Below are 12754 nucleotides of genomic sequence, written 5' to 3'. Positions count from 1 at the left end.
TTCAAAAAAGAATGAATGTAGAATGACTGAATTACTGCACCCAACCAGCAGCAAAGACACGCTGCGAGAGGTCTTGCTTATGCAGCTCCACAATCCGACCACGTTCAAAAAGAGAAAGCTTCTTAGCTTTAGCCATCAGGAGGGCATGACAGTGTGAATGCTTGACAGAAAATAAACATTTTGAGCAGATTTTGGCTTTTATAGCCTGTGGTCTTAAACCTTTGATCAGGTGATAAACAACATATTTTTTGGTTAAATTACAAGTTCCAAATGTTTTTTGTCTCACTCCCCCTTCTTGCTTTTACATATTGTAACTCTACTTAAAACCTCATTAAGATCCAAATGTGCAAAATGCAAATTCTAGCAATTTTTCAACTGGTCTTATGATTTTGATCAGGAGTGTATGTTTAAAGTGTTAAATTATCTAATTATTTGTTTTTAAAAATGCGCGGAACCATTAGTGTTCCGTTTGATCCCATCGAGTCCTTTATCCGGACGGACATGACAGGAAATGGCGTGTATGTGTATGGGAAATGGTGCCTGTCAGGTGCAGTTGGGTGACTGTCCACCCAACCGAGTCCCCTCCAAGTTGACACGTAGGCTGCCAACTTGCTTCTTCTAGTCCTTCTTGGTTCCGAGTGTGGCCAGCGATGCTTGGCTGTGACGAGATGGGCGGTTTGTCTCTTCCGGGGAGGCCATAACACGTAAGAAGATGACATTTCATCCTCTTCGCTGTCTCGTACTTGTAGAGTATTAGCTTCGATGGCTAGCCAGTTAGCTTTAATCCTTTAATCTCACTAGTTGTTAGCCTACAAAGAAGACAGTTAACTGTAAAGTCTTTCGGTGTACTTACTTGTACTGGCTACCGTCACTTCCTTATCTTCTATTATTGTTCGCGATTGACGTAGTTTCTGCCATTGTTAGCATCCACCTACATATTGCCCTTGTCAGTTCTAGGATTAACAATACATAGTGAGAAGTATTTATTGGGAAGCATTACACATTTTTAGATACATTTCAACACGACTAACATACTTGTGCTTTGGTGTTATAGACGTTGCTAAATGTAAAATTCGAATTAACTATGTGGTAGGTTAATGCAAGTTTCCACCAAGGTTGTGTCTTTGATGATTATGGGGAAGTATTCATTAATTGTATGCCTATTGTTCAAAGGAGTGGAATAGCATGGGCAGTATTCAAACAATTCCAATTGATTCCCTGAACAATTCCCTGGTCAGATAGCACCTTCAATCACTGAATCAGTTTTCTCTAATGTACAAGTTTTCTGTAATGTACAATCGCATACTCATGATTCAGCATTCGCGACCCTGCAAAGTCACAGATTTTTGGTATATATTAGGTTTTTAGGTAATCTACAGTTTTATTTCTAACATTCACATTTTACATGGGAACACACTGTATTTAACCACCATGCTTTGTGGGCGCATGTCTCAGGCTATGTTCACACTGCGGGTCAAATCAGATTTTTTTTGCTCTTATGTGACCTGTATCTGTTTTTTTCATGTTATGTTTCATATTAAACCGATATGTATGCGATGCGACTGCTGTATGAATGGTCAGGTCGCATATATCCAATCTATATGTCATCGAAAGGCGTGTATTGCCGTGCTTACCGAGACATTAAAGGTGCTCACAGATGTAGGCAGTCATCGAAAGGCGTGGTTTATCCTGCAAGACTTGGATGAAGGTACTCACCGATGTATGCAAAAGTTTGCACCACACACTCCTCGGAACAGACGTGGCAGCAATTTGTCTCCAAACTGCCTTAGCCAAAATTCTTGCCTTCTTTCTTCTTACTCTCCTACACAGAAGCATTTGGTTGAAAAAATATTTTGACTCCCGTTCCACAAAATCATTGAAATTAGCTTGGTTATATTGTAAATCACTCCACTACCTCAGTATACTTAAGGGTTTAAAATACATCACTAACTTACTCTGATGTCTTGTTTTATTTATGCTATGATTTGAAATACTGTACACTGCTCTTTGATATTTACTAGACACATGAATTTGCACATAGTATCCGATCTGTATCGCTGATACCAGCCTGAATTTGCCCAGTACCGGCTCGGAAATTAAATCAGTGGTATCACAAGAGCGCGCACTGCCGCAATCTTTACTTCTGTAAACACACGGAAATGCGAGTGATGTCGTGCTTTTGCGCATGCATGTCACTTTCCAGATGCTTTGCGTTCACATTAACGAGTCGCATTTGTTGGGTAATTTTAACGACCGCATAAAAAATATGCATATTTAACAAAAAATCCGAATTGGGCATCATAGCCTGCAGTGTGAAAGTAACCTTGGGACTATCATGTTTAAAATGCTATTTGTTAGTTCAGCTGCTTGCTTGGGACTACATAATGGTGCTTTGTATCCATGTATCCACATGTATCCATCCGAAACTGTAACGATTTACAGTCATCCCTCGTTTGTCGCGGTTTAAGTAAAATTCAATATCAATAAATGGAATAATTTCGTAGTTAGAGTAGAGAAAACCTGTTTATTACCTTCTAAAAACGTTTTTGACGTTATTAGATTACTCTAGACATTAAATAAGACCCCTACAGTCACCTTTATACTCGTATTACTTTAATATACAGTAGTAGACATCATAAACAATAATAAAACAAACATAATAACACACTGTTAGTGTAGGAGCCATTTATGTTGCTTTGGGTTTAGTTCACCTGGTTTGTGTTAGGGTAATTGGGGCGTGTTATGATTGGTTGACCACTGGTGGCGGTGTGGAGGTGTTGCATATATAGGTGCAGACGTGATAGTGCATGAAAGGAGGGTGACGGGAGGTCACACGGTTTTTACCGCTCACACATACATCATTGCACCGCTTTTACACCCTCCATACATTCAACCAGCCATAACATTTAGTATCTTCAACGTGTAATTCATTGTTTTATTCCTTTTATACAATAAACGCATTGATTCCAACGTAAGCATCCGTCTGGACATGGCATTATTGGAGCGCGTTATTACCTGAATTCCCCGCACCCAGAAGCGACTAGGACGAGACGTAACTGTCGCTACAGTTAGAATTAGGAAAGTTCCTTGGTTATGTCGTATCTTCAACATATTGTGGGTTGATCACATGGCATTAAAAAATCACGTGATTGATATACAGGATAGCCAGTCTAACATGAATCTGCCATACAGACGTACACTCCGACAATACTGCGGGCTTTGTTTACACCACATTGTGCACCACTTTTGCGCTGGCTACGCAATCTCTGGATTGAAACAACAGATGGCCACCGCTTTAACAGCGGAAGTGAAAAATGACATTGAAGGGCATGTTTTCTGTGTTAGATGTGTACTTGAATATTGAAATATTTACAATTTTAAAAAAATGTGGCAGTTCTTCCGGTTCTGGAGTAGGCGGAACTAGTGACGTCTACACTAGATGGTCCTACCCTGAACTGCTGCTTCGTTACAATGCTTTCTCAACTCTTCTGGTCCAGTTCTGAATGGATTTCTGTTGTTTTTTTTATAGAGATATATTTTTATATTATGTCAGCTCGCTGTGTTGAAGGCTTTTGCTGTAACACTATAGGAGACGGAGTAAGCTCGTTCACATTTCTAAAAGACACCATTCACCTCGTCAGATCAGCAAACTTCATGGGATGTTACCGCCCCGTAGATGGAAATAAAAGGTAAAAAAAACCCCACGAGATGGTCGACCGTGGAAAAGTGTGGCCTAGGTGAGTCAATTCACATTTCTCCTGCTAGTATGCTCTATCGTAGCCAGGCTAGTGCTGATGGATAATGCAGTGCTAATTCCTAACTGACGTGCTAGCTAGGCAAGAGTACCTGTTACTGCCAGTGAAACGTATCATACGCCTCACGGCACACTATTAGTGAATCTTGTTATTGTTGTGAATATGTCACTTTTTTCGGGTGTGTTCGGCTGTACTTGGTTGCCGGTGTCACCCGTAAATGTTCTAGATCTGAATTGCTTGCAGTCCCTTGTCTTTCTAGCCTGTCTTTCAGTGGGGTTTCATTCCAGGGCTAACAGGTTTTTCATTTTCCAGTTGTCTGTCACAAATGTACATACGTACATACTGTCACATACTTGTGGCCATTTTTTGTGTTATATCCTAGTTATCACAACACAATATCATTGACTGTTCTTGTTGTGAATATGTCACTTTCTTGGCTTTGCTGTGAGCTTATGGCTGCATGTGTTTGAATCTGGTTCCCGGAACATAGCCTGACAGTGATGTCACAACCAAGATGGTGTAGGTTCAGCATACTCCCCGGGGGACCTCAAAATTGTGTCAAAATCATCACTTCATTTCACTATTTTATAGTTAATTATCTATGACAGCAGTATAGAAAAAATGTTTAATTTAATGAGTACTTTGATTTTGTTGTTGTTTTTTTTTTCAAACTTTTTTTGTTGTCATGAGCACTTTAAGGGCACGTCATCGAAACAAACTAGCCACACATTTGACAGTTGTCATAATTAAGAGAAAGCTAGCCCCTCCACATGGTACATGAAAACGACTTTCTTTTGGAATATTGTGCATCATCCACAATCCTTACGTAAGACAAACACACTTTTTTTTCCTGTTTCTGTTGTGAATATTGAAAAACTGCTATGCTGCTATGTGTGGGGCAGCTAATAATGCATGTACAGTCGTTCGTTCGTTTATTGCTGTTAATTGGGTCCAGAGCCGACTGCGATAAGTGAATTTCCCAAGTAGGATTCTTCATTTATAAATGCATTTATAAATGCTATATTTAAGTAGTTACAGTGGAGAAGACCTTCTAAATATGTTTTTAGCATTATTAGAGACCTCTGGACACGAAATAACGCTGCTATAGTCACTTTTACGCTTGTATTACCCAGTATAGCTGACATAAAAGAAAATATGATGTCTTAGACATAAATAAGACTTTACTCTTTCTTGGATATCAATAAAGTACCCTAAATCCCAGTGTATAAGCCACACATCTCCACGCCATAAAGTGGCATATTGTAGTGAGCACAAGTCCGTGAGGACCAGTCAGCTCGTTGTTTGACAGGAGCCAATCATGAGCTATGAATAAACTCACAAGGAGCTTGTCAACCCATTGGAAATTGCAGGAGGGCATTACATTATAGCAGCCTGACTCACTGTTTCATCTCATCATACAGCAACTAACCCTCAATACCTCTGAAATATAGAAACATGTATCACAAGTTTTATATGGGAAAAAGAAACATTTTAAAGTGATGCCATAATGCATTTTGTGTGAGGAAACCGTTTCATTGGAGGAGAGTATAGAAAGCATAGAAAATGGCGCTGCAATGTTGCTTCAGTCCACCAGAGGGAGCCAGAAGACCCGGAGCCCAAAGCAAAAAGATCGAAGCTGAGTCTTTCTAGGCTGTGTTCACATTGCAGGCCAATTCCAATTTTTTTGCCCATATGTGACCTGTATCTGATTTTTTTTCATGTCAGTGTGAACAGTACAATTCTGATTTTGTAGATATAAATCCAATATATATCCGATCTACTGCTGATCTGAACTGTTAGATCACATATATCTGACCTATACGTCATCGAAAGGCGTGGTTTACCATGGCAGACTTGGATAAAAAATACTCAATAATGTAGACAAAAGTTCTTCATGTCATTTGAAAATGATTTTTAAAAAGTGTCAATGAAGTGGCTCGGCAATGTCCACCACTCCTGCCACCCACACGCTGCTTGGAACAGACGTTGCAGCAAGTTCTCCACGAACTGCTATAGCCCAAATTCTTACCCTGTTTCTTCTTAATCTCCTGCGCAGAATCATTTGGTTTAGAAAATATTAACTCCTGTTGTACAAAATCTGTGAAATTGCCACAAACATGTTAATAAGACCACACGCTGCAGCAATCATTACTTCTGTAAACACACGGAAATGCTTGTGATGTTGTGCTTTTGTGCATGCACATCACTTCCCCCACGCTTTGCGTTCACATTGACAAGTCGCATTATTTTGGCAACGTGAACAACCACATAAAAAGTCGTATTTTAAGGTTACTGCTAACCTCTCAGGTCGTGGCCTGAGATGCTGCTGTGAGTAAGGTGTCACTATACTGGAAAAGTAGTTCTTTGGTCTCAGCTCCTACAATAACAATGCCGCTAAAGCTTGGTTAATATGCAGGTCATGTTATGTGAATAGAACATTGTTGCCGTTTTTTTTTTTTTTTAAGTCTTTATCTGCGAAATAGGTAAATCCCCATATGTGCTTTGTTAGCGCTCGTGCTAGCTTTTTTTTTCTTTAGAACACACAGGAAAGGGTAAGACGTGTGTTCATGTCTCACATAAAGATAGTAGATGATTGGCAAAATTCCCCTCAAAAAGTGCAGTTTTCCTTTAGCGTTCATCTCATTGATTTGCACTTTGTTCATTTTACCTTGTCTCTGGTCTTTGGCTTCATTCTGGGTGTCTCCAGATACGCTGCAACATTGAAGATGCGCTGCTGTGGTACGTAAGTGCTGCATTATAACGAATACACGTCATGGTGTTCAACTTGCTGTCTAGCCTGAAGTGCTCCCATGCTTTCGACATTTTCTGTCTGTTATTTGAATGTTGTTTTTTTTCTCATTCGTTGCCTTATCATTTTCTCTTGCCTTTTGCGCATGACACAAAAAAAGTATGAAAAAACTAAACAAAATGAAATCAGTCATAGATAAACAACAATAAAATACGAGTGAAACAAAGTGCTGATTTTGACACGCCCCCTAGTGAGTTTTTTGAACCAGCACCATCTTGACTGTGACGTCATGACCAGAACACGTTCCAGGAACCAGATTCAAACACATGCAGCCATGAACTCACAGTAAAGCCAAGAGAGTGACAGATTGACTACAACTGCACAATAATAACATCCACTGATATTGAGTTGTGACTGATATAACAAATATATAACAAAATAAACAACAAAACTGATATAACAAAAAAATTGGCCACAAGTATTATTCTGATTGTCAGTAAGTGACACTGACAGCTCTATGCACACAGCAAATAAAAGGCCAGTGAGCAACGATCGTTGCTTACATTCCAAGAATCATAGAAAAGAGCCAGTAAACAATATGGATTTACTTACTGAAACTGACAGATCAACTGCAAGATAGGCTAGAATGATGAACGACAGCAATCCATGTTTAGCTTGCAATTCACGTTGAGAACACTTTCTGGCCGGCAACCGGGTTCAAACAAACAGCCATGAATGCAAAGCAAAGTGAAGTCAGGGACATATTCACAACAATAACACAATAATAACATTCACTGACATTGTGTTCGATGAGCATGATATGTTTTACTGGCAGTGATACCCACTGACAGCTCTAGTAGTGCTGAAGATGAGTGACAGCGATTGTTTTTAAGCTAGCCATTTGGCATGAAAATTCATATTATTATTCTAAGATTCATCGAGGGAAAGGCCTCTTGAGACGTCATCTGAACTTCTGTGAAGAAGGTGTCGGACGTTTCGCTCCTCATCCGAAGAGCTTCGTCAGCGAACTAATAAGTGCTGGTAGCCTAGGCCTTAAGTACAGTAAGAGTGGGCGGAATTGGTGTGCCAACACCCTCCTCCTATTGGTTCCTTACACTAAGCCTGGGCGGAGTAGTGGTATAATCCTCTCCTGCTATTAGCACCTCTGATAAAAGGGAAGTGTCGCTCCCTGAGTTGGGTATGAACGACTCTGATACTGGCTCGTTAGCATCTATTGTTCCGGCTCGGCCCTGGCTTCACCTCATTTGCAAGACTAAGAGCTGTGGGTTTTGGTCTCAGTAACCTGCTGAACACAGGGTCCAAATTAAACCTCAAACCAACATTCCGATTCAATGATGGGTTCTGTTGTTTGACGAAAATAGCTTCCTTTACTCTTCTTTCAAACCATCTGTTTTCTTTGGCCAAAATCTTTACATCGCTGTCCTGAAAAGATTCATAGTGACGCTGCAGTTAAAGATCACCCTTTGGATTTATTTTTGCACGCTACAGCAGATACCACATTAGCCGCCTAGCGCATCAAGTCAGTAACGAATCAACACTGCATTAGCCGCCAGCACTAGGCTGGCTACGATGGAGAATATTAGTAGTACAAATGTGGATTGACTTGCCACCTTGGCACGCTTGTCCACTGTCCAACGTCTTGTGGGTTGTTGTTTTATTTCAATCTGCAGGGCAGTATCAAAACATTTGCCCCTTGAAGTTTGCCGACACGACTGACGAGGCGAGTGGTGTCTTTTGAAAATATGAACAAGCTTACTCTGTCTCTTCAAGTGTTCCAGAAAAAGCCTTCAACACGAGTGAGCATAATATAAAAAATATATAACAAACAACAGAAATTCATCCAGAACTGGACCATAACAATGGGGAAAGCATTGGAGTGGATGACAGCTTTCGGGTGGGAAATTCTGGTTTAAATGTCACATGCTCCTCCTCCAGTCTTGGAAGAAGTGATGAAAACTGTAAAAAAAAAAAAAAAAAAAAAGGTAATATATATTCAACATACATTTTTTTGACTCAGGAAATATGCCTTCACGGCAAAAATAACAAGATCAATGTGTTTTGGTTACAAGCACTTTCAACTGAAAATAGGGTGTTCATCAGCTGATCAAAACCCAAAACCTAAAATAGAAATAACATTTTCCAAAAAGAACTAAGTAATGAGTAGCTGCACCCTTCTTGTTCATCATAGCTGTTAGTAATTCTACATTTGATCAAACTTACTTAACATTTGTCAGATCAAAACATGATCCCTGCGTAAGACCTCTATCAAAGCATGTGACAGTAGCATCCATTTCACTACTTCCTGGTTCGGCACGCTCAGCATCATGGGACTAGTTCTTTTAGCATAAACATAAAACTAATTTTACTACAATGTATTTTACATACAGTATGTCTTTACATAACTACACAAACAGAAATGATTAGGAGTAGCAGCTACAACTGTCATTATTTTAAATTCTGAAATTTTTTGTTTTTGTTTCAATTTGTTAAGTTAAAAGCATCATGTTTTGGTCATGCATGCAACGTTACAAAACATTTCAAAATGTACCTGCAATGTTTGCACATGTTGAATAGTGGAGTCATTATTTAAATGAGTTTGGATGGAGGGAATACTTGACTCCTTTCATCAATCTATGGCGCTGACACGAGTGTGACATCTATTGGTTGTGATTGTCATCCCCAATGTATGCTGTTGAAATTGAAGTGTGCACCAATGCTCCAGTGCTTGTATATGTTTGTCCTCCTCCAGGAACACCTGACTGTGACATCTGGCCTCATCACTGCTTCTATAAATACCTCGCTGAGGAAATGTCTAAAGAGCACAAATACAGTATGACAGAAACGTTCGTACTAGCTGGCTCAAACTACCACAACGGGCAGCAATGGCACGCCCAGATGACCAACTCGGTGACAACCCACACCTCTGTGTCCAGAATGGCCCGCGTCGCCTCTGATGTGAAGCACACGTGCGCCGCCTACGTTCTGGCGCTCAGGCCGTGGAGCTTCAGTGCCTCACTGACGCCAGTGGCCCTCGGCAGTGCATTGGCATACAAGCTGGAGGGGTCGGTGGACTTGGTGATCCTCATGGTGTGCGCGGTGGCCGTGCTGGTGGTACACGGGGCGGGCAACCTGGTCAATACCTACTATGACTTCTCCAAAGGCATCGACCATAAGAAGAGCGACGATAGGACTCTGGTGGACGAGATCCTGGCGCCGCAGGATGTTGTCATGTTTGGAGCCTTGTTATACTCTTTGGGCTGTTTGTGTGCCACCTTGCTCTACTTCCTGTCTGCGCTAAGATTGGAACACCTGGCACTTATCTACTTTGGGGGACTGTCCAGCTCTTTTTTATACACTGGAGGTAAGTACCATGTTGACTTGGCTTTAAAGAAAAACTGCACTTTTTTGAGTATTTTTACATCATCCACAAACATGAATACATTTCTTTTCCTTTTCAGTGCGTTCTAAAGAGAGAAAACGAGTTAGCATGATGGGGGTAAGAATGCAGATCATGGCACACACCTCTTTCGACTCTAAAGCCCTCTGAAAAACCTCAAATGGCCTTTTATCGTTTTATATACATGCTGTGATCATGCATCGACAGGTGTATTCATGATAACATGGAATACTTTTTCCATATATTGATCATTTTAAACATTACCGGAACGTCTTACCTAGGCGCATTGATTTCACAGTCTATAGATAGGAGCATAGAAACAGCATGTCTGTTTGCTATTACTAATCATGCCAGACTTTATGATAGCCAACTACTTTTTGACAAATGAGGAACCAGAACCTTATCTTGTGTGCCTGAATATATGGAGGATGAGCTACAGGTTATCAGGTAAGACGCCTGATCCCCCCCCAGGCAGAGAATAATGTTGCTGGGTGCTCAGCTGATCCTGCTATAGTGAAACACTAAGGCATTCTCATAGTGTTATCATGCAGCACTAGTGCTAAATGTTTCATGGATAACGGTATCATGAAAACTTACAATGTCCGCTGTCATTGGGCTGGGTCCGATTGATGGGATGGCTGTATCTTTCAGCACAAGACCTGTGCTCCCCGTTGAGCTGGTAAATGTAGCATAGTCCTCAGGTAAAAAATGCTGACAGCAAACGAGCGTCTTGCTGAGTCTCCGTAGCGATGTCATCTGGTGTAAGTTGAGGGCCAGTATCCGCTGCTGCAGTCTGTCCCGTTGTGTAGCTGGTAGCCTGTGGAATCTCAACGTTGACCAACTTTTCGCCACAACCTTCTACAATACACGTGCGAGGCATGATTTATAACCTAGCGTTAACTTCTCCAAACTCACTAACAACAGTAGGTAGTGTTACCACTCGATAGTAGCTTCAGGCGTGATGTTACTACGCCAGAAAAATATATTTGTTCGTGTTAGCTGCTCCAATAACTATCACTGTAGCTTCGTTAATATACAGGTCAGTTACGTAAATGGAACATTGTTGGCATTTTTTGAGTTTTTCTTTCTTTTTTTTAATAGTTTAAATAGGTGTGTCCCGTTACATGCATTGTTAGCTCCCACATGCTGACTCTTTTTTTTTCCTCTTTAGAACGCACAGAAAAGAGAAAGATGTGTGGTCATGTTTCACATAAGGATTGTGGATGATGGCCAAAATTCCCAAAAAAGTGCAGTTTTCCTGTAATACTCACTGATTGATTGTGGATCCTGTAGATTGTCTGCAATTTATTGTAATCTTGAGTTGAGGCGAATTGGAGCGCACAACTTGGCTGCAACCAGCAGAGGCACTGTTGAATCTATTATTTTGTGAAGAGTTGTTTAATACATCATTTGCACAGAAACATGAGTTCATAAGAAAGATAATCAAAATAATACATTTTCTCCATAACCAAGGAAATTATTGTCAAATTCCTGTTGCTATCAGCCACTGGAGTTGGCAAGAGCAGGGAGGGATGTCACTTGCATGGTTGCGCTAGGTGTAAGTACGTGGCCCGCATGCCACGCCTGGCCGTGAGCGGTTGCGTGTATCGGATGTTGTGTGTATCGGATCGGATCGGATGTTGTGCTTGCAACGTACGATCTCCGTGTGATTGCTGTGTTATTGTACTTACACGTGCTGTTCTCGTACGGTGTACTTGCTCGCTCACATGTAAGGAATTGACGTTGAACAAAACTAGAAGGGTTAAATTGTTCTATTTTGTATGCTTTCCTCAGGCATTGGTTTAAAGTACGTGGCCCTGGGAGACGTGGTCATCCTCATCACCTTCGGGCCGCTGGCCGTTATGTTTGCCCACGCCGTGCAGGTGGGCTACCTGTCGGTCCTGCCGCTGGTCTACGCCGTCCCCCTGGCCCTCAACACCGAGGCCATCCTTCACAGCAACAACACACGAGACATGGACTCGGATAAGCAGGCGGGCATCGTGACGCTGGCCATCCTCATCGGGCCAACGCTGTCCTACGTGCTGTACAACCTGCTGCTGTTCGTCCCTTACGTGCTCTTTTGCATCCTTGCCACGCGCTACACCATCAGCATGGCACTGCCCCTGCTCTCGCTGCCTATGGCCTTCCCCTTGGAGAAGCAATTCCGCAGCCGGTGCTATGCTAAAATCCCCCAGAGGACGGCCAAGCTTAACCTCCTCATGGGACTTTTCTACGTCTTTGGCATCATTCTGGCTCCTCGGGGAAGCCTGCCCTTACTGTGATTCGCTTGTGATTCGTGTTTTTTAATGCTTTATGTTCACCTCTGCGCCCGCAGAGGCTGTAATTTATTGCCTAATTTATGTGTCGTGTAGAAATACTGTAGAAAGTTTATCGCTTGCTCTGTGAACACTGATGATTAATTTTCAGTATTAAGGTGGCTCAGTTGTGTTGATGTCATTGTTTCCATCATGCAAGGACAAAGTCTAGTTGCCATATATCTCATGCCACGTCTTACGTGACCTTACGTGACGTCTTACGCTACCTGAATACATCAATAATAAATGAACTAATGCTTTCATGGTACATACTGTTCATATGTGTGATTGTTTTCTTTGGCCAGCCAAATAGTTTTTCTTTGCATTGAAATAAAAACCGCTTGAAGACACTTTTAATACCTTTTATTTTCCCCCTAAGAAATGTATACGGATTTTGAAATTAGACATATGCATTTGCTTTGTTTGCAGGAAATATGTCTTTGTTTGGATTAAGGCACTTTTAAATAGAGTCGTTTTTCCAAGTGGCGTATTCAAGTGTGCGCGTTGATGTGTTGAC

General features: G+C 41.3%; 1 protein-coding gene across 1 annotated transcript; it reads left to right on the top strand.

The window, feature by feature from the left end:
- The first annotated feature begins 506 nt into the window (after positions 1-506).
- Positions 507-12514, top strand: ubiad1 (UbiA prenyltransferase domain containing 1). The gene is made up of 3 exons (XM_054793121.1): positions 507-704; positions 9275-9886; positions 11717-12514. Exons 2-3 carry the CDS (start codon positions 9334-9336, stop codon positions 12202-12204), a joined length of 1041 nt encoding a protein of 346 aa, XP_054649096.1. The 5' UTR covers positions 507-704; positions 9275-9333; the 3' UTR covers positions 12205-12514.
- Positions 12515-12754: the final 240 nt, after the last annotated feature.

This window comes from Dunckerocampus dactyliophorus, chromosome 1 (genome assembly GCF_027744805.1).
Source record: "Dunckerocampus dactyliophorus isolate RoL2022-P2 chromosome 1, RoL_Ddac_1.1, whole genome shotgun sequence".
NCBI classification, from domain to species: domain Eukaryota; kingdom Metazoa; phylum Chordata; class Actinopteri; order Syngnathiformes; family Syngnathidae; genus Dunckerocampus; species Dunckerocampus dactyliophorus.
Note: the sequence above shows the minus strand (reverse complement) of the source record. Positions and strands in the feature narration are given on the sequence as shown.